Source organism: Nomia melanderi, chromosome 4, assembly GCF_051020985.1.
Source record: "Nomia melanderi isolate GNS246 chromosome 4, iyNomMela1, whole genome shotgun sequence".
Taxonomy (NCBI): domain Eukaryota; kingdom Metazoa; phylum Arthropoda; class Insecta; order Hymenoptera; family Halictidae; genus Nomia; species Nomia melanderi.
Window position 1 is genome coordinate 6,906,150 of NC_135002.1, and position 22,847 is coordinate 6,928,996.

At 40.9% G+C, this 22,847-nt stretch overlaps 3 protein-coding genes across 10 annotated transcripts in view; 2 read left to right on the forward strand and 1 right to left on the reverse strand.

Annotated features, from left to right (window-relative positions):
- The window catches only part of SK (small conductance calcium-activated potassium channel), a 297,154-nt gene extending 283,797 nt beyond the window's left edge, over window positions 1-13,357 (forward strand). For 3 of the 5 annotated variants that reach the window (XM_076367256.1, XM_076367257.1, XM_076367255.1), the window contains one exon: window positions 382-8,108. In XM_076367256.1, the coding sequence (XP_076223371.1) occupies window positions 382-978 (597 nt within the window). In that variant the 3' untranslated portion in view covers window positions 979-8,108. Of the gene's footprint in view, window positions 1-381 lie in introns of all 5 variants that reach the window. The other 2 variants (XM_031994116.2, XM_076367258.1) reach the window with 1 other exon arrangement.
- Window position 13,358: 1 nt separating this feature from the next.
- On the reverse strand, window positions 13,359-17,544 carry LOC116434997 (uncharacterized). 4 transcript variants are annotated; one of them, XM_076367260.1, is made up of 8 exons: window positions 17,041-17,544; window positions 16,785-16,888; window positions 15,805-16,474; window positions 15,560-15,708; window positions 15,284-15,491; window positions 15,013-15,204; window positions 14,811-14,940; window positions 13,359-14,741 (listed from the first exon to the last, which is right to left on the reverse strand). In XM_076367260.1, exons 3-8 carry the CDS (start codon window positions 16,405-16,407, stop codon window positions 13,861-13,863), a joined length of 2,163 nt encoding a protein of 720 aa, XP_076223375.1. In that variant the 5' UTR covers window positions 16,408-16,474; window positions 16,785-16,888; window positions 17,041-17,544; the 3' UTR covers window positions 13,359-13,860. The 4 variants fall into 4 exon arrangements, with proteins under 4 accessions (XP_076223375.1, XP_031849898.1, XP_031849899.1 ...); XM_031994038.2 differs by having other exon boundaries at window positions 15,805-16,433; window positions 16,785-17,544; XM_031994039.2 differs by lacking the exon at window positions 17,041-17,544 and having other exon boundaries at window positions 16,785-16,935.
- A 230-nt stretch (window positions 17,545-17,774) lies between these two features.
- pins (G-protein-signaling modulator pins) lies at window positions 17,775-22,803 on the forward strand. Its single transcript, XM_031994042.2, has 5 exons — window positions 17,775-18,166; window positions 18,749-19,972; window positions 20,049-20,266; window positions 20,338-20,482; window positions 20,557-22,803. The coding sequence occupies exons 1-5, from the start codon at window positions 18,122-18,124 to the stop codon at window positions 20,755-20,757; spliced, it is 1,833 nt and encodes a 610-aa protein (XP_031849902.2). The 5' UTR covers window positions 17,775-18,121; the 3' UTR covers window positions 20,758-22,803.
- The last annotated feature ends 44 nt before the right edge of the window (window positions 22,804-22,847 follow it).

A 22,847-nucleotide genomic window follows, 5' to 3' on the forward strand; every position in this document is an offset into this window, starting at 1 on the left:
ATTCATATTCTCGGCATCCTCTTTCTATACTATCAGGAACACCGCTTTCACGCCGACACGTAGCGCAGAAATTCGATTAAACATCCGCCAGCCGAATAATGGTCTCTTGTATTTTCCGAACAAACTCTTCAATCATGTGACAGAAAACTCAATAACTCTTTTTTTCCACTGATTGGACGCCAGTATTGGTCAATCATGGCTTCCACTCAACTAACGAAAGTTTTAACGATATTACACCCCTAGCAAAATATCGGAACCACCTTCAATTCCACGCAACCAATCGAGCCTTGCCTCCGCCACGAAATCCAAATCTTCCTCCAGAAACCCACAAAAGTGAACACCTAACGCGGCGACTCTAATCGAATCACTGACTCTCTGCAGACGCAGAACACAGTCTACGAGATCGTCTCGGACATGAGCACGCGTCAGGACACCCTCGAGGAACATCTGGTGAGCCTGGAGGAGCGGCTGATCGGCCTAGAAGAGAAACTGACCGGCCTCCAGGGCCAGCTGGAGCTACTGCCGGAGGAGCTGACCAGGTGTCTGGCCCAGCACACGGAGCGGATGGAGCAGAGGCGCAACTTCCTGCACCCGGACGCCGCGGTCGCGATGGCGACGTCAGGCGGGGTTGGCGGCGTGTCCACCGGGAACAGCCTCTCGATGGGGATCTCGGGCAGCAACGTGTCCGCGCATCATCCTCTGGCCAGCCTCTCCAACTCACCACTGCTGCCACACTCGAGGAGCGTGCCCAGCGCGCCCAGCACGATGTCCTTGCACCCGTGGCCGGTCAGCCCGGTCCTGCCGCCGATCTCGAGCCGAACGCCGCACCTGGTCCCCGAGACCGGGAAACACCACAGCCTGGCACATTCCACGGTGGCGACTACGACCACGTCGCAGTCGGCCACTAGGCTCACCTCGCAGTCCGGCATGGGAGGGCTGGGCAACAGCCAGGGGTCCGACAAGTCCGCACACAGCTGAGTCTCGTCTTTGCAGCCGCAGCACTCTTACTAAGGTGGATGCCGACCGAACCGTCGGCGACACACCCGACACGACGCTCGCGTGCCATCGAGTCCCTCCTGAACGACCGGCTCTACGAGCCTCGTTCCAACTTTCTCTCTGTCTGACCCTCCTTCTCTCTTTGTCTCTCTGTTTCCTTCACTCTTTCGGGGATAGGAAGTTTCTTCAGGTCCACCCGGTCCACTGGTACGACAGCTTGTGGCCCGGTGGAGTACGGCTGGCGGTGGTCCGACGTCGGCGCTAGGTCGAAGTAGCTTCTCGATTAGCGTTCCCTAGGGTACTCGGGTACTGTCACTGGTACTGTGACCTTTGGAACAGTTTTGTAACGGTAGTAACCTGGACAGTTCCGGATTTAGGAATCCCGGAACGCCAGGATGTTAGTTCTATCCGATTTTTGGGTATAGCGAGTTCGGTAGCTGTGTTTCCGTCGAACCGTTTCTTTGAGAGTCTAGGGATCCGGGCTCGCCTAGTCGTCGACGATCGGACCCGGCCGCTTCGTCTTTCGTAACCAGATGAAACGAAAGTCTTGCTGTAGCATAAACAACGGGTCCAATCCTCTTCCCGATCGACTGTGTCTTCTAACGAGAAGCTTGAAATGAAAGGAAGAATACACACGCACACGTACACATACATACATACATACATACACACACGCGCACAGACAGACGCTAAACATACACAGAGACACTTGGAACACGTACGGACACCGAACAGACAAAACTCTGGACAGCTGGGAATCGACGATCCAAGGTCTCGTAGAGGTTCTCGGATGCGTGCGTGTAAAAAAATAATGGAGGGACTCACGGATACGAGCGTCCTCTTCCACTCGCTGCGAGCTGCTCCCCTGCCCAACTTGCGTGCCTGAAAACTTTTTTCTTAATATTTAAATATATATTCGACACACACGAACTCCATCTTATCTCTGTATACCTCGTGAAAGGGAAAGGAACGGACGCGGACAGGCGCACGGACCTGTAACGTAGCCGAGACATCAAGAGGAACGTCGCGACGTCTGGCCAACGACGAGAGACCAACCGGGTGGCTCTTAAGATGGACGCTAACGGCGAGGTTCCCGCGCAGTTTTCTGCTCGTGGAACAGGTGATAGCGATTCCGGGGAATAAATTAACGGATACCCGCGTGGTATATATTTAACTATTTTAATTTCGCCGCAAGCGGACGACAAAGTAGCGCGGAATATTTTATGAACACTTTTGCACGAGACAGATAACGGATTACGGATCTCGCGGGGACCTAGACCGCGTCTCCGATTAAACAAAAAAATTTTTAAGTTATTCCGAAACGGGGACGGTATTCCCGGTCACGTCCAACCCCTAAAATGTCACTGGCGCACGAGTTGTCTCGCTGTCCTGCTTACCCCCACGACCTGATTCTTATGTTTCCCGCTGATGGGGTGAGAGATAGCCGAAAAAAAGAATTGTGTATCATGTCCCCTCGGCGTTCGTGCAAAGCCGGAAGCCGCACGTTAAGGTCACGTCGTGCGTTTTCTTTTAAATTATGCGTTTCCCGCCCTCACCGTTATTCAACCCCCACGAGTGACAACGGTTAAAACACGTTTCCGAATGAATTTCTTTCAGCTAATTTCTCGCGCGGCATCGTCCTTCATCGTAGTCCTTGTATTCTTCAAATATTATTATTATTATTATTATTATCATTAAGAACCGCTGATTAGAAGGTTCCTCGCGTCACTTCGCGATCATATCCACCGACAGTTAGCTTCCGTTACCGGAGAACGTTTAGTCGGGCCCGAACTCGAGAGTTTTAAACACCAATTCACGGGAAGATAGGGAAACAGTCGCAGTCATTAGCATCCCTGGTCGAGTCACATCAGAAACTTAAGGGCCACCACGAGACCACGAGAAGTGAATCACCGGGGTTGATGGAGGGAGAATGCAAAGTGATCTTATCCGCTTTAACGTCCGTAGGTTACATAGGATATTATATTGTTAGCGTATACAAAGTGTATGTACATGGCGCACGGGTACAAAGGCTATGTTTCCGCCGAAAGGGGGAATTTTTTATAAACGGACTACGCACAGCGGCGCGCGCGCGTGTGTGCGGAGCGGTCCGATCGCGTGGCATGCCGTAAATATTGATTTTATCGAAAATTCTTGGGCGGGCAGGAACGATGCGCTTCAGAGAGGATCGACAAGATTCATCGGAGCCCCCGATAACACTGACTCCCCTTTTCCCTCCCAATAAAAGAACATTCTCGCCGCAGAAATGCGACCTTGTGAGCGATCCTGGCCCGGTTTCTCGAATCTAATAATACTTTTGCGACAACTTTCGACCGGGGACGCGACAGAACGTTGCAAAAAAAAGGGAAATGTTTGCGGACAATGCATATCGGCGCGGGGATTATTTCGGAATTTCAAAATATAGGTCGAATCCGGGTCGCGCGGAAACATACGTATATAGCTTGAGATGTGTCGTGCACGCTTCCCGCGTGAACATTTCCGACAGAATGCTGGCACAAGAATATAAGAGAATTTCCAACGGACCCCGTATAATAAAACTTGTTCCGAAGAATCTTTCCGCCGCGCAACAATCGCGAATAAAATCAATATTCACGAAATTGCGGGTTCGCGATATACTCGATGTATTCACGCGATCAGCGCGTCCCGCGTGCACGCCCGAAGCCGTTGCCAGAAGATAGGCTTAATTAAACGAAATACGACTAGAGACAGATGGGAAGCAATCGATCCGCCAACGACATTTCGTTTCGCGTCGGCTGCTGGATTGGGGAACATGGTCCTTTGAACAGGAAACCAATCACTCGAATGTCATCAGCGTAGAAGGAACATCGAGTAGCCGCATCAAGAAAGTATACAAAATCATTTCCCAAAAAGGAGTTATGTTGATAGGATTCATCCGTAGCGATCGTACATGAATTTCTCGATCCGATTATGTTTCTACTGGAAAGATCCGCCATTTTGTGTTCGAAACGCCATCTTGTCCGACCCTGACGCGCCAGGCGGTCGCCGCACGGTCACGTGCCGTGCGCGGCCGTCGAATCCGCAGGGTGGCCGGAAGTCGATGCGGCCAAGACTTGACTTCGTTGTAATAAATCGTGTCGAGGGGACTCGAGCTCTTCCGGTCACGTGACGTTCGGCCAGCCCCGGTGAAACGCGACCAACGACCTACACACGTGCACACGCGAACACAAAGATACGCACACACTGACAAGGGAAGCGTATAAACCGTTGGCGCGACCGAATAAAGTTAATTACGTTAATTGATACTAAACGTTGACGTTGACTATGTGATCGGGGGCGAAATGGAGTACGTTGAAGTGCAACGACGGCGGGATTGATCGGGTCACGTGATGCAGCGATTAATCCCATCGACGTTGCCTGAGTATACATATATATACATATATATTATGTATATGTATACATATATATATATGTATATAAATACGAACACAGCATACATAGATACATATATATAAATATGCAAACACGAACAGAACACACGTATACACACGAGACACACGTACACTCAATATATTGATAATATATTATGATATTCTATGATACACACTGTTTCGTAATATATTATTAATTTTCGATAGTAACGGAGCGTATTACGTTGTCCACGAGATTAAAGGTGATCCGACCGTGCACATTTCAATTCGTTCTTTCCGACGTGATCGAATCCCGAAGATGTTCAGCTCCCCCGGGAAACACTACTGACGACTTAGCGAGGAGAACCACAGGAAACCCCCTCCCAGAGACAGATAATGAACGAACGAACGAAACGAGAGGAGAACCAAACGTAACCGCAAGATCGATACGCGAACCACGAGATCGAGATTTTCGCGGCCGGAGCAGCGGATCGTTCGATCCTTCGTTCTCTAGGGTGAACGTTTCAGGTTTGCCCATCGGTCCACGAGACAACGAGAAAGGGAAACGAAGAGTCGTTCGGTCCGTTGCGACGAAACGGCCACTTCGCTCGGATTCGTGACGAAGGGGACGATTCGCCAGGCTCAGAAAATCATCGAGCGTTTGTTTCCACCAGAAACGTTTGGACCTGGTTCGTCTTGTCCGTCATTGTTTCATTTTGAATGCGTTGTTTCGCGACCACTCCGAAAACGCGAAACGGGACCAAAAAAGAAAAAAAAAAGACACAAGTGTCGCAACATGTCCACACTTCCCACGCCTCTTTCTTCTGCCCTCTTCTCTGGCTGCCTCCATCCTCTCCACCCACCTTTCACCCTGAAACGCCCCTACGTTCGTAAACGAAGAAAAACGTTCCATTTCCTTTTCTCCGGGAGCCTGTCCGATTTTCTCTATTTCCGTGCATCTCGTTCCCACTTTCTCTCCGCCGTTTCTCTCCTGTCTATCCTTTCTCCTTCTATCTGTCGCGGCTCAACGTACTGGACACAACTCCACACAATATTTTTATATAGATTTCTTAAAAGTGCATTATAGTGCCAGGAAGACCACGCCAAGTTTAATGAAGAATTAAAAAAAAAAAATTAATAAAACGACGAAAAACAGAAAAACAGTCTCGAGATCGGTGCGTTAGACGATTAGAGACCGATTCTATAAGTATTAATAATGTATAAATTACGAGAGCCGTAGGTAATCATCGAGATCATCGACGGAACGGCGCGTGGTCGTGAGAGGGGCACGTTCGTGACGGGTCCGATGATATAGTCGGTCGGTGAGAAGAATTCTGGTGGTCGGGGAAGAACAAGAGGGGCTTCCCACTCTACGTTTTACATCCGATATTACATGTTTCGTTGCTCCGAACACTTTCGACGATTTACCGTTTATTAAAAAAGTTTCGCGCAACCGTAATTATGTGCTTCGAGTACGAAATGCTTGAAAGTTCGCTACGATATACGTTTCACGCGTTCACACTTTACAATGCAGTAATTCATGCATTCTGAATCTACCACTTTACGAGATACCTATTCACTTCTTTATTAATCTTCTACATTTTTCAAAATTCAAAGATTTTCCTAAGCCTGATCCGATTAAAACATTACTTAGACCTTGTGGCATAGCAAATCCAATGTTCTCAACTCTCGTCCCAATTTCCTGTTTCTTTTCTCCGAATAATCGCTTAATCTTTCAAAACAAAAGTTATTCTTGTGGGAATGAACGTTGGGAAGCCCCTAATCTCCTGAAGTCGTTCTCGATTCGAGCACAACCATACTCAGACTACACCAATCGAGCTATGCAGCCCGTTCGAATCGCGAAACCGAAGATGACCTGACCCGGGCGAGCACTGATTACCCGGGAGTTTGGGTAAACAGTACAGTATCAGTCACGTGGACAGTTAAGATCGTCGAACGGGGACGCTTCGCGTCGCCTGCCGTTGACGATGTTCGTTTACGCAGCGCGGAGCCGCGATTGCGTTGGACGGGGGGAGGGCGATTATTTGCACGACCAACACGGACGCCAATTACTTTGGACGGATAGTTCGGAGATTTGAGTGATTCACACGCGGCCGATCGTTCACCGGTGATCTGGTAGACCGGTGATTAAAAGCTAACGATTCAACGGAGCCCGTTGCAACGCTTCGGATTATAGTCATCGCTGTAACCGTCGAACGGCACGGGTCGAGGTATCCGCCATTTTGCGCCGGCCGGTGAACGGTTCGAGGAGTAACGGACGGCCGATTGGAAATGAAACCGGGCAAAAAACGAACAGTATTCTTAGGAGAAGTCTCGATCATTCGAAGAAACATAACGTAACCTTTGGGAGTATAAACGATATTCTTTAAGTAACGAAATAGTTTCGATGAGACTGTAGTAGTTCGAGGATCGCGCGCGTCGCCGAAGATGTTCACACCCAAGAGATTCGATTTATCGGAGGATAAAGGTCGTTAACTGGATTTTCTCGAGAAGGAAGGCCGACGGACGAATAGAATAATCGTTGATTAAACTTTACGTTATTTCGTTTCAACGAGAAGCTTCGTCGGGTGAGCTAGAGCGACCGTTGACCGATGGGGGAGGGAGAACGGTTCTAAGATCGGCCATCTTGTGAGAGACCGAAGCGAACGGGGGACACGGGAAACGGGAAAGTCGCTTTTCGCCGCACACTTGAACGATAGACGTAACCATTTAGAACGGAAAGGGATAGAACGGATAATTATAAGGATGGATCGTGGTATCCCGCGCAAAGGACCTTAATTGGCGATCTATACATTGCCCGAGAGAAATTTCTTCATTGACGACTCTCCTTCGTGTATTCATAATGAGGAAGCTCTGTATCACAGCATATAGAACGGAACGCTTCGTTCGTCGAGAGTGTTTTCGTTGATTCGGAATGATATTAAGGAATAGTTGTTTGAAAGGGTAAAAGTATATACTTTCCTAACTTCTATAATTGACAAATAGAAGTAATGGAATATTGGAAATGTAAACATCAGTCAACGAGACATCGAAAATGTTGACGTTAATTAAGAATTAGACATTAAAAATACACCTTCTTTCTGAATATTATGTTTAGAACGATGAATTCCAAAGAAAGGTATCCGATGCAACAGCTATTTCTTCATCTCGTTCGAGGCAAGGCAAACACTTCCGGTCGACGAAGTAATCCCCTCAACTATACAGAGATTTATTTGTATGTTTATACCTGTACATATGTGTATACTATATTATGTAATATACACGACATTATAGTATATAGTGTATGTATATAATTAAAGAATCGTGTATTATGGCCTTTGTTTCGAACACAGTTTGTACCAAGAGAGGAGGCGGGAGGAACGCTGTCGCTTGGTTGGGGGCGGATTCGACTGACACCTTCCGGCGCCATGTTTTCATATTCATCGAATGTTTAATTGATGTTTAAATGTTGTACTTTATATGTGTACATATGAATTTTGTACGTTCGGTGGGTTTGAAAACGCTGGGGCGGGACAAGCGTGGTTGGATCCTCCCTGGCTTGGGAATAAGGGTGTTCTCCCTGTGTACATTGACTAACTGATTTGAAAGGTATAACCCTAGATACTCGTAGTAAGGATAATGGACACTAATCGTTACTTATTCCAAGTATCGAGGAAAGAAACGAAATACTTAGACAAGAAACTTTGCTTCTTTGTACATTTCGATTTTATTCTGTTTCAAGCGCAATCCTTGAGGTAGGGGGAAATTATTTAATTACCGTAACGCAATAGAAGATATTATCAATTAATTTCGATTATTATGAAATTCATGTTTCGCGTTGCAGTTAGGAACATATTTCGTTCGGACGTAACATTCGAGGCCCGTTTTAAAAATGAACATCTGTAACGTCAACTTTTCTTTCCTTCAACTTTGCGCGCCTAGCGTGCAACTACATTTTTATTGGACCATCGCGTTTTCCATGGAATGCGATTACATTTCCCGCAAAACTACACTCGATTCGTGATTACATCTCCAGAGGAATGGAAAAAGGAACAGCACGAGCAGAGTTGCAACGCGTTCGATCGCGACGGGAGCATGCACGGCCTTCATTTCGCGAAATCATTCGTGCCATCAGTCGTCACCGCCGTCAGTCACAAGAACGCGTCGTGACTCTAAGAACAAACGAGAACAGAGAAGGGTACCACTGGAAAGTCCTGAAACGTTTGGCGCGACGCCAGTGAAACGAGAAAAAGAAGTAAAGAACAGGGCGATGCGTCCCGCGTGAACGTACCTTTAAATCGGACTTAAATCTCTGTACATAAACGTAGCGAACAGAGACAAGTTAACCAGTTGATCATACTTTATTCCTTCCTTCCACTGTTAACTATAGTCGGCGGAAACTCGACTGACCTCTAAAAGTCACTTTTCTCGTTGCGAATTACAATTAAACACTTCCACTCTTAACATCGCGATATTTAACCTCAAAAAGAAGTTACTATTCCAACGTAAATTTCGATGCTCGGTGAATGACGAAGAAAGTATCTATCGAAACCCTTTAATTTCCGTTAAGAACGAAACTAACTGAAGCTAACTGAAGTTAAAACGATGGAGGCAAATAACGAGAAGATCTTTACGTATACATAAGAATAAACGAAGATCTATTCCGCGAAGACAGATGTTTAGGTTACCCGTTTTTCGAATAAACGTTTCAAATGAATTATTGGAGGGACTGACGGCTGCAGCGAAGCGCAGCGTATTGGTAACAGTGTTTCCTCGGTGACACTGAAAGATCAATTCACTTTGCTTCGGCAGTAGCAAACGAATTTCCGAAGGATTGGCTGACGCTCGCGAACCGAACGTGCCCGCGAGTCTCGAAAGGGAAAAGAAAAGAAGGAACGTAACGAGGTGGAAGAGGGTAAACAGCGCGGAGTGCCACTCGAAGGATCGCGGAACGGTTCGATCGTCTTTGGACGCGGTTAATCGACGGTAATTCGAGCAGCAAGGGGATGGGGGAAAAAGAAAGCCGGCCCGGGAATAGGGAAAAGTCCAAAAACAAAGGGAAATCACGAAGGGCGGAAACGCGAGACGAATAAAAGCTGATAACTCGCCGGGAAGATCGTTACCCGGCTCGCGATTTACACGGAGCATCGCTACGTTACCACCGAGAGTATAATCATTTACTATTGTTGTTATTATTACGAGTTATTATGATTATTACGGGGAAAATTATTATTATTACTAATAACGGTAGACGTTCGAACGGTTTTAAAAATTCTCAAGACACTTTATTAAGATCTTTACCAATATTAACTGTTACGTAAACTGACCAAGAAATTACTAAAGTAATGTAAACTCCCCTATTAATCTATAGGGTGACTCTAGCGACCACGAGTTTAAAGGAAAGTAGTCTTTTTTAACGAGCTCTATATCTCTCTCTGACTCTGTCTCTTTCTTCTCTTTCTCTATCTAAACTATCTATCTCTATTTCTCCTATTATTTGCCACTGAAAGGAGACGCATTAAGTGCGGCGTAACGTCTCGCGGGGGTTGAATATTATTGTTGAGCAATATCGGCGATTTGTTCCGATTACGGTGAAGTAATTGGCACAGAGAGTTGATAATTCGAGCGAATAATAAAAGAAAATTAACGGTTTGAAGTAACTATCTTTGAAATTTGTTCTGTTTTCGCCAGCGTTTCGTCACCGACGTATTCCAAAATGGCGGCCATTGGTTCGGTCCGTTGTATTTTAATCAGTCCTTGCCCGTCGAGCGGTTTTACGTGATCGTTCGCAAGCTGGCAGCCTCGCGTCCTTGCAAATCGAACGCAGCTGTCGTCGACGTTACGATTGCGTGATTGATTATGTAACTTCATAATTTCCCTCGCGGAAAAAAGCCCAGCGAGAGAATTTGTCGCGGCGCGACTCTAAAAACACCGCTACTGACAGTTGTAAATTCGAAACGGCGAACGCGCATGGACCTACTTTATACCCGGATGCAATTTGTGACGTAATGGAACCTCGGAATTCACCTGAAATGCATTCATCCCGCGATTTTCGAGAAAATAGGTGAATCCTGACGGGAAAGTAAAGCGTTTTTGACAGAGCCCGGATGGCAACGCGAATTCGTGTTTCGCGATTTATGAGGCAGGCGTCCATTTTTCCTGTTAATTAGTTCCATTATGCAGTTACTTCATTTCGTTCGTTGTTGCGTAATGACGCCTGCTGCAAATGCATGGTATTCGCAGTTACTGGACTGCGGAACGTGGAAATCAATTTTTATCTAATTATTTCTCTTTAACTTAATACGATAGGATCTGTGTTATTTGAATTCGTATAGCGTTGATATATTTTAGAGAAAGAAATATTAATGTATTAATATTTATTACTTATTTTGAAGAAATATAACACTAGAAATTTCTCGTAACTTTGTAACTGCTGCCCTGTCTACAGTCTATTTCTTCATTAATTAGAAAATACGTGCCGTAATCTCAATATTCTTAACCGTTTCGTATATTTAGCGCTACGTCTGTATCGCGCGACCACTTGCAGCGCTCAATTTATACTAAACGGTGTACAAACACGCCATGTACGAATAATAGAACGTTCAAATAAAACAGCATTCGGATAAAAGAGGTCCCAACGTGTCACGATTGATGTTTTATCGAAGACCTAAGAATACTACCCTTTTTCGAGAGGAATATGGAACTTGAAAAACGTTCAATAATGCAAGTCGGTCAGCTGCCGATCGATCTCCGGATCATCTTTGCAAATTTAAAGAAAAGTAACCTTGAGCCACTTGGAAGTGCATCGATTGGATAAATAATATCTCACTGGAGTCTAAACTGAGAATAAGCTGCGTTCGAAGGGAAAATAGTATCGATTACGAGTCGATCTTGCAAAAGAAGTTCCCACATTCATTCACGATAACCATAGTCGAAGGATTGAACTCGTTTTACAAGATATTATAACAATACTTATATTCTACTGTACTTCAAACATTAATTTCGCTGATTTAGTGTTTGCCAGCGGTAGAAATTGATCGTTCCATTGTACTTTTCTGCTCAAACTCGCGGAGAATAATTGATAATTAAGATCGACGACGATTAACTCGAGACACGCTGCACTTTTTGCGTGTCGTTGCGGTGTATTTAACCTATCTGAAGAGGTCTAGATTTCGAAGAGTAACCCACAGGGTGACGCGTTAGTTCTTTTACACTATCAGGCGATGGCTGACATGAAGCATGTAATGCTTGCTCAATAGAAATTGTACTTTTGGGTCGTTCATTTCCCAAACGATCGGTGTGTTCCAAAACGATTCCGAGGAAATTCCAATTCTTCCCGTTTCTTGTTCGATCATCATCATAGATTAAGGAAATAGCGCAGCGATAATAGCGATAGACATTGAAGTTCTTTTGCGAATGCAACAAACGTTCAAGAGCAAACAATACGTTCATAGGAAATTGTATGAATTATCTTCGAAATCCGTAGCGTTAACGTTGCATGTGTTTCGCTGATCATTTCGTATATGACGGCTGAGTTTTGTCTATTGGAAAATGAACGATTCATATCTAGAATGTACACAAAGATGAATGAAACGAGATCGATCGAACGAAAGGGTACTTCTGTATCCCACGGGCGTGCAGTATGCGATGATGCAGAAATATTTCGTATAAAATTGCATCGGTGATCGTGGGAACAGCTAAATCCACCATTTTGTTCTCGACAGTGAAAAATCCGTAACAATATCAGTGTACACAGACAACCGAACGTTTAATTAAAAACTGCTGAGTCAAATAGTAAACTTCTCGAATATCTTGCTTGTACAACTTACTAAATAGTTTTTGTAAATTAAAAACGTATCCAATTCTTTTCAATAAAAACGTGAAACTATAACAAATTGATTTTTACAATATGGAATTTGGTTGTTTTTCTGTATTATTGGTAATTATAAAACAATAATTATAAAAGTAATTAATTGTTTAAAAAGATCAGTGCACTCCTCCGATCACCGACTCAATTATCGCGGACGGTAGCGCTCCTTCCGCGCGAGAAACACGGTGTCCGTCAGACAAGACTAAAAAAACATGGGGAATATTTGTAACGTGATCCCTAATCCCGTGCCAATGCACACCCAAGAAAATTCGTGATGTGATTACGAATTGAATGGGAACGAACACGACACCGTGGAACGTAGATAACAGAAGGTCGCCACCGTCCGGTGACGAACGAGATCTAAAAGAAGAAAAACAATTCCCACGCAACGAATCTTGAAAGTAGTCAATATCTAATCAATTCCAAAGATACCGTAGCGGTAGACGATTTAAGGAACAAATAAAACAAGCGAGGAAGAATGAGAAGAAGATGATGGAAACCAATACACGTAAGAGAAACGAGTAATGCCAATAAATAAAAAAAAAAAGAAATAAATAATACGTTGAACAAAAGGGAAACCTCTTGCGAAACGAATGATGTTCAAGAATGATAAAAATCTTCCACTTAGATTGAATATCATTGTGGAGCATTAAAACTATAACAAACAAGTTGTTATTCTGAAACATAACGCGTGGTGCGGTTAACAATGCGAAGTGTATATATACGTATTATTATATAATTAATATAGCGATGAGAAAAGAAACCACAAAAAAAAAATGTAGCACATATTTTTAAAGTGAAACCAAACCGTGTTGAGAAAAGTAAAACGTCGAGCGGATGCGCGCGCGCGGTGCTGATCACGGCACTAATAATGTTTAAAAAGAAAAGAAACATGAAAAACGGAAATGAACCGAATGAATTTCAATCCTGTTAATCATAGGCGAACTAATATCAAGCGAGCACCAGTCGATAAAACTAATCGTAGCGTGTACCTCCGAGAAACGCTGCTAAGAATCGATTCTTCGATCTACGAATGGATAGGGGTATAAGAATTACAATGTTTATGAACCAATGCATTTTCATGCCGAGAACAAATAAAATTTGCAAGTCGAATACGAATGTGTTTTCTCTCCTTTTATTCCTCATTTATGCGCTACCAGCCCCGACTGAACTTGGACCAGCTGATTAAGGCGAAAACTATTCACCAGGTAATTAAGAAACTGATGTTTAATTTATGAATATCGTGTTTATTTTTAATGTGGACTTAGAAATGCAGTACTCTCTTCATCGTTCTGTACGATTTTACGCTATAGAATTACATTGTTCGTAACGTATATACAACTGTTCCTTAACATGTATATATACGTTGAAAATTTAAAACGTCCACAAATATCTTAGTTCGTTACGGTGCTTCATTGCTCAAGCTTAGGAAGAACTATCACATGAACAAAAATATATCTTCCTTCATCAAAAGAATATTACAGGCATACGCATACCAAAGTTATGCAGGTCCATATTCATTTTTGTACACAGTATTATATCGATCGATCATCCCTTTTACGTTAGAAGATTGAAGACACAAAACGGAAGAACTATCGTCGATTATCGTCAGTCAGAGGTTATGTTCTCCAGTTGAGAACTTTGTGGCGCTTCTTTGTTTGTGGCACCTTGCTCCCGTGTAGATGCCGCTTTGCTCGAATTCACTTTATTATTTATGTCATCTGCGCTTTTGGACCATGAACAGCTCCTTCTGCCGGGAGACTTTGGCATGGACCAGGTGCTACTACGAGATCTTCTTTTAGGTGACGTGGAACGGGACTTCGCCCTTGTAATTTTCACTTTCGACGTTGACCTATCCCGTCTTCGTCTGTACCGATTCCTGCTGTTATTCCTCGACTTCGAACGACTCCGAGATCGAGATTTTTTTCGGGATCTCGATCGACGAGATCGTGATCGTACTCTAGGCGATTTCGATCTGGATTTTGACTTTCCTCGTCGTCGTTTCGATCGCGACCTACTTCGGCTTCTACTTTGCCTTCGACTCCGTGACCTAGAACCTGTCCTTGATTTCGATCTTGACCGTGATCTCGATCTGCTCCGAGACCTGGACCTTGATCTAGAACCCCGTTTTGACCTTGACCTTGATCTTGATCTCGTTTTAGATCTTGATTTGCTTAATGATCTATTACGACTACGAGATCGTGAACTTCTATAGTCGAACGAATGGTAATCCTGGCCTACTAAGTGGGCAAAGTACTTGTAGTATTGCTCATTATATAAGTGGGGGTTGAAGGTCTGCAATGAACGATGGTTTCCGGTATTCCGCCACAAAAATCCTCTGCCTCCTCTTCCGCGGGCAAAACGAGCGCCTCTGCGCATACTCCTTGATAGTGTAGGGTAAAGCAAAGGTAATGCGGCTTCGTAATACCACGGTTGGGGGAATCGTGGGTATAGTGTTGGATATGGAAGAGGTTCCAAAGGAGCAGACGCTGTAATAAAAGAAATCAAATGATATATTTGTTAACTTTGACTTTGAATTAGTTAACGATTAAATTTACCTGCAGATGAAGACGGATATGAAACGTTTTGTTTAAAAACACTTTTCAATTTCTTTGTTTGCCCTTCTACATCTGAGTCCTCGCTTCCACTTGCAGAATTTGCAGAGTCCTTTCCCTTTTTATTTTTTCTCTAAAAACGTATTATTGTTAAAATAAATTTGCTGCAATAATAGGTATTATAATGTTAATGTATGTGACTCACCTTTTTCTTTTTCTCCTTCTTCGATTTTCTCTTTTTTGACTTCTTATTTTTCTTGTCCTTTTTCCCATCTTTATCATTGTCTTCCGAACTTAACGCTTGAGTGGCACTATCTTGTTTATTATTTTTCTTGTCATCTTTTTTAGCATCCACTGACACTTCATCTATTTTAATTTCATTATTTTCTACTTTTATCTTGAAATATAAAATATAGTTGGATTTATTGTATGAATAAGAAAAATGTAACCAAACAAAAGTTTTCCAGGATGAATACCTTTATTCTATCAAATAATTCGTCCAACAAACGAATACTTTCAAGTTGTCTTTGTGCTTTTATTAACTTTTGTCCCTCCCTGGCTATTTTCATAGACACTTTGTCTTCCTCCTTTTTACGAAATATAGTTATAGCTTTACGTTTACGTTTCTCTTCCCTATTTTGTTGCCTGCCCTTTTTGGCTACTGAATCAGCTTCTTCCTTTTTCCTATAGATAAAATTATGTAAGCGAATCAAATTCACGCTATAGCATCTACGAAGTTTATTGCTGTTTACTTTAACTCTTCACGTCGTTTTTCTTCAGCTTCTTCTTTCTTGCGGAGTCTTTCTGCTGCTAATGTATCCTGTGCTATAAGGCGTTTCCTTTCAAATTCTCTGTGTGCGACAGAGCTATCACTCATGTGCTTTGTTTTATCAAAAGTGATCTGCATTGAATGGTGAAAATAAAAGTAATGTTCTTTATTATACTAACAACAAATATGTAATTATGTGTACATAGAGAAATGATGTCTTAAACACACCTTAATGGCAGCAGTAAATGCATTTTCTCCTTCCTTTTTAAGGAGTTTCATTCCGCGTAATGCATCCATTGCCCTAACAAAATCCATATATTCAACATACTGAATATACGCATCAAAAAATATTCCATCTTCATAACTAAATTTATTTATATTTGTGCCAAGACGCATTCTAGATCTGTATAGATCAGCAGCAGGTACATCAATTCTCCTTAGTGTTCCCCACTTTTTGAATATTTTGCTGATCAAGGATTCACTAGGCATAGTTGCACCATCTTCTATAAACCATTTAACTGGCAATCCTGTTATATGAACAGTATCAGGTCTTTCTCCAGCTTTTAATTCATTCATATGCTTAGTATCTCTGAAGTACGAGTCCCAACTATGTCTTGTGGGAAAATCATCCTTTGCCTCTGCTGCACGAACTTTTAAAACATTGGGAAAACCAGATAGATTCAGGCGTTGTGAGTCTAATCTGGCAAGCACACGCTGTAGCCTGCATCTGTCTTGTAGATCTCCTTCCAATCTGATAAATTCCAGTGTACTTTTGGCTACCTTCAGAGATGCAAACTCGTCCGGTAGTATAAGGGCACGTATCTTCTCCATTACTTCCCATGTTGATATAGTTTTTCCTGTTTATATCGCAGTTAATTTTCTGTAAAAACCTACTATGCTGAACATAATATATGTAATTATAAATTAGCACAGAATCGAAAGAAACTGCATGAATTTCCTGTCAGAAAAATCAATATCATTAAGCGACATAGTAAGTAAAAATGACCCTAGAACTAATGGATTAGGTTTATGATGATGAACTCCATTAATGTGTAATGGTGAAAAATGGTAAGTTGTTTTATACATATGAAGAAAAATCACTTTATGAGGGTTTAAACGACAAATATTAGACAAAATGTTCTCCATTAAATAAAGGAGAAATATCATTCAAAGTAAAGATAAATTTATTAAATTTTTTGCCACTTTACCTGGGACCTTCAGTTGAGGAAGATTGACAGACACATTTATTTTTGCAACTGGTTTTAAATAAAGCGCACGTGGTGTGTACAAGGGGACGATATCGCTGAGATCCCTACAGCTTCGAAATTGGTTAACAACCTCACTACTGGAATTTTCACCTATTTTCTTACCATCGCTCATTATTAATGAAATATACCTGTTTATGTAATAAAATACGCGATGGTTTCGAAACAAACTACATTTATTGTTAAATATCTATCTTACAACAAAGCAAACCACGCAAGATGAAAATTATTCAGTAGAGAGGTTGTATATCCATTCGAAACGATCCATGTAAAATCTTCCAGGAGCTGGTTCTTTTCTTCCACTTCACTTTAAATATCGTTTTCTTCACCGCGAATTGATTCACTCTCACCGATTTACATTCCGTTACTTCACCGTTAACTTTATTTACAACAGAATCATTTCGTTCTGTCACTGTAAATACTAACAGCAACTCGAAGACACAATACACCTCCTTCAATGGCACCTCGCGGCCGAGTCCAAGAATTTTAGCTGTGACTGTACGTATGACAAGAAATAAAAAAGACCACACAAATTGAAAGAAAATTTCCTTTACAATAATGTCAGATTATTTCGTAATTCCATTCAAATGAATATTTTCTATTGATAATTATCGATTAAGACGCTTTAAATGAAGATTTAATTTTTTATTACAACAGACAACTGAACTGAATAGTTGCGCCATCTGTGGCAGCATATGATACTGAAGTTTAAGCGTTTCGCCGTGGATGACGTGATAGATGTTTTTTAATCACATGTACCATTATACATAAATTGAAGTTATTAATTAGAAACGCCGCATTAATAACTCTTAATACATATTATCGATTCAGTAGAATTCAGCAAACAATCTTTATATTTTTATTTCATTTCAAATGAAGCGCATATGCAATGCATGCTACCTAGGAAATTCCGATTTGTCATTAAGTGACCAGCGCGTTACGATTGGCCGCCGCATCAGCCAAGTGCATCAAGCGCCATTTGTTTGGACGCTCAATTTTCGGTCAGTTGCATTCGGAAAGTGCGGCGATTAGGTGCTGAGTTAGAGGAATGAGGGACGCGTATTCTGTTCGTAGAAAGCACGCAGATGCTGCTATGTGAAAAAATAAATCGTGAGACGGAGAACCTGTGGACCACGATGCATAGAAAGTCTTGTGCGTTTAATTATTATCGTAGCCCGAATAATCACCTATTGTGCACATAAGACTCGTGTTATTTACGGTTGTGAAGCGGGGGGGATCGATTGTTAATTTATAAAGAAAACGAAGGCAAAAGGAGCACGATGTCTTTAAGTGCGAGCGCAGAAAACTTATCGTCCGAAGGGCAAGTAAGTGAACCATGATAATTACCACTTTTCCTCGCATGACTCATGCGAATCTTGTCATTGCATTACTATGAACGGCAATTATTTGCGAATTGTTCGCTTTACTTTATATTATTTATTCTTTCTTTTTACCTTTATCAAGCCTCCTGTAAATAGCTCAAAATATATTTCGATAGATATGAAATCTGTTGAGAAATAATACGTGAATATGTTTTTTCCCTCTGTCACTATATACGCGTTTACTACCCATTCATCAATTAATATTTTAATATTTACTACGAGCATGCTGTTTGCTGTGTCTCTTGTGTGTTCAACAGAAAGGAATTTGAAATATTGTTATGAGCTCCTGTCTGCAACCAATTTATTGAAGTTGCATACCTAGCCACTCCCATGACCATTCCAATACCCTTTCCACACACATTTTTTTTCATGTTTAAACATATTGCAATCATTTAGTAGATGTTCTGTGATTAGTTTTGTTATTATTCCATTTAAAGTTTCTAATATATTTTAAGTTAGCAGAAACTTTATTTGTATCAATAATAATTTAGTTTATAACAGGGCAATTTTTTTTATATTTAACAGAACAGTGAAAGGTGGAATATGTGCCTTGAACTGGCGCTAGAGGGTGAACGCCTATGTAAGGCTGGAGATTGCAAATCTGGTGTTGCTTTCTTTCAAGCAGCAATTCAAGCTGGCACAGATGACTTAAGGATATTAAGTGCAATTTACAGTCAGTTAGGAAATGCATACTTTTACCTGGGAGATTATGTGAAAGCAATGCAGTATCATAAATTGGATTTGACGCTTGCACGTAACATGGGAGACAAATTGGGGGAAGCTAAATCTAGTGGAAACTTAGGAAACACGTTGAAAGTTATGGGAAAGTTCGATGAGGCTATGATCTGTTGTAAAAGGCACTTAGAAATTTCAAGAGAAATTGGGGATAAACTAAGCGAAGGAAGAGCTTTGTACAACTTAGGAAATGTTTATCACGCAAAAGGAAAGCAAGCTGGTAGAATAGGCCATCAAGATCCTGGAGAATTTTCTGAAGATGTTAGACAGTGTCTACAACAAGCTGTTCGTTATTATGAAGAAAACCTAGAGCTAATGAAAGAACTAGAAGATTCTGCTGCTCAAGGTAGAGCATGTGGGAATCTGGGAAATACCTTCTACCTGTTAGGTGATTTTCAACAAGCAATCTATTATCATAATGAGAGACTAAAAATAGCTAGAGAGTTTGGAGATAAAGCTGCTGAAAGAAGAGCAAACAGTAACTTGGGCAATTCGCACATATTTCTTGGTGAATTTGAAAAAGCTGCACAGCATTATAAAAGGACTCTAGATCTTGCACAAGATTTAGGAGATAGAGAAGTGGAAGCACAAGCTTGTTATTCTCTAGGAAATACGTACACTCTCCTTAGGGATTACCCAACTGCAATAGAATACCATTTGTGGCATCTTGAAATAGCTCAACAACTTAAAGATCGAATAGGTGAAGGACGTGCCTGTTGGTCTTTGGGCAATGCTTATGCAGCAATGGGAAATCATGAAAAGGCACTGCATTATGCCAATCTCCATTTGAACATTTCAAAAGAATTAGAAGATCCTATGGGTCAAGCTACAGCTCAAATGAATGTTGATGATTTACAAAAGATTTTAGGCCTGGAGAAAGGGCAACAAGAAAATAATAAAGAAAATATTGCACAGAAACTATCAGCTAATAATACAGGATCAAATGTTAATATATCTTCACCTTGTAGATATAGACTTAGAAGGCAAAGTATGGATAACTTAGATCTTATTAAGGTAATGTTTAATTGCTTAATGTGTAGCATTATATTGACAGTATTAAATATATAAAGTAATTGCAACTTACTTTTAGCTTACCCCTGATGCAAAATTGAAAGAACAAGCTGAATCTCAAATAGACAAAAGCAACAATGCAACTCCACAACTTACTCAAAAAGAAGAAGATAGTTTCTTTGATCTTTTGTCTCGTTTTCAATCTGGAAGAATGGATGATCAACGTTGTGCATTGAATACAAATAGAGGTCAAAAGTTTAGACCAATGACACCTGAAGTATCTGATTCAGATGACAAGTGTGTATTTCTACAGAGTATTATGTTGTTCTGTATAATCTGGTATTAAAATATACTGACCCTATTTTCAGAGATGGAGAGGACTTGTTTGAGCTAATTGCTGGTATGCAAAGCAAAAGAATGGACGAGCAACGGGTAACGTTGCCTTATTTACCTGGCCTAAATACTAACCAGGATGCAGATGATTCTTTCATTGAGATGCTTGTCAGGTGTCAGGTGTGTATTCAAATATTATAAATAATATCTTGATTCATTTATCATAAAAAAATTTTAATTGTGTGTTTAAACAGAGTTCGCGTTTAGAAGATCAACGGAGTCCTCTGCCTGCTCCATCAACGGTACAAGATGCAGAAGAAGATCATGGTCAAAGAAGTAATGGGACTCAAGCAGGTTCCACAGTTCCTGAGGAAGATCTTTTTGCTTTAATTCAAAGACTCCAGGCGGGACGAATGGAAGATCAGAGAGCTTCAGGACCTCGCAAAATGTGTTAAAAAATACTTGCATATAATGGCAGAAAGCGACTTAAAACTAAATGAAATCTTAATACTATCTATATCGAGTTTTATAGCTATGCAATAGTTATCTCATTTTATGATTTCCAAACGTTTAGTGCTTAATTGTACAGCGTCTCTCACTAAGTAAATACGCGAATGGCAGCTGCAGTTATTGATCTAGATTCAAGAAAATCTAAATTATCCTACCCATAAAAAGGAATATGTGCATTTATTGCTTATGGAATCATTGTATGAATATCACTAATATCTTAAAGAATCGTCCACTGGGTCTCAGTTCCCCACTTTTAACTTGGAATTGAAGTTTTTTTTTTACTACCTGAGTGTCCGTAATATAGTGCCAAAATCTGTACATATGAATCTAAGTTATGCGCGTAAAAAGTCAAAAGTTATGTAACATTGACTAGAAAATTATCTTTTTTTTTCTTTTAGTGTTCATGAAGTACAATCGTATTATTTCATAATGGGAAATAGGAAACTGGATAAATAATGACTTAAAAAGAAAGATATTCATTCTTGACCAGAGTAAACGAGCGACGTTCTGAACACTGCCAGGCTTAGATCACGAATCGTATAAAAGTCTTGTTAAAGTATAGAGTATTGTATATTGAAGATCTATCAATCCTGGCGTTATCTGTTGCATATGCGGTATTGGAACGATTCATTTGGTTACCGATTATTTTTGTAAAGGGTGGGAATGTTTGTGAACCTGGGTGCCAAACGTTTAATCGTTGGTTGCTAATTATTGAAAGCAAAGAATGGAATTGTTGGTCGTTGTATATTATATGTATTGTTCTCTCTCTATTGTACGTTGTCAAACGTATGCTCACAATCAAAATGAGTAACACGTACGGTTATAATAATTTATAGCGAACGTTACCATTTTTATCTTATGTCGTTCATGTACTTCGTCCATTTGAGGGGACGCTGACCGAGTACTTGAGAGGAGTGACGTTAATCTCAATAGTACCTAACTAATTAATCTGTATAGTAATTTTCCAAAGCGCTGAAACTTACTAATGAACTTAACTATATACAGGGGAGTTCGATTTATGTGAATTCTCTTATCTATAAACCTGATACGATGTAATGTATCACCTGATCTCCTTTGTGTTCCAAAAGAAAAGAAGTCGTTTAAAAAAAAAAAAAGAACACTAATACGACACGTTCATTGAACAAGCATATTGAACATTCCATTGAATATTCCATTGTATTTATGTCCTTAAAAATATCTATTGGATAAGTAACTTAAATTATTGTAAATTCTCGACGTTATTTATCTCCGACTACGCGGTAAGACCATTTATCAGAAAAGAAAGAAACGCTTCAGTGACAATTTTTAATGTAACTTATCGGGAAAAAAATGGTGGAAGAATGGAACAATGCCTTAATAAGTTATGCAATTTTATCGACCTAACAAGTACGTGTGCACGTGTGCGGTTAGAGGTTGAAAAATCTCACGCCTAAGTAACTACTTACGTGTATAAATATATTAAAAAAAAAAAAGAAGATGTGTAACTAACTATAAAACTGACTATAAAATCTAAAACCGAGCCTGAACAAGGGACTATAAAACTATATCTTAAATATTGTTGAAGAAATATATGAATAGTTTACGGTGAACGTGGACTAATTATAATTCCTGAATGTAGCATTATTTTTCTTGTTGTTGTGGAAGATATCTAATTGTGAACTTGCGAATTAAACTTCGTTCCAATGGTGTAAATGTACAAGCTCATTCGTAATCGTGATCGTTGATAGAATTGATATTGATTCATTCATTATTGAGTTAATATAATGAGAGATCGAGAATAATTATTTTTTGTAGAAGTTACATTTGTACTGGATTATATTATTATATACATAATAAGTGCGACGTCGCCATTGTAGTGTAACTACTAACGAAATAGAGTTTTCTTTGAATTGCAATTTTTTATAAAGTCTGTTTCCGACGTAAACTCGCATTTCATCTTCGTATAGTTATGTATAATACAGAGATTCAATAAATATATACTTTTTCCAGAATTTTTTATCCTTATTGTCGCGTTGATTCAACGAAGAAAATAAAT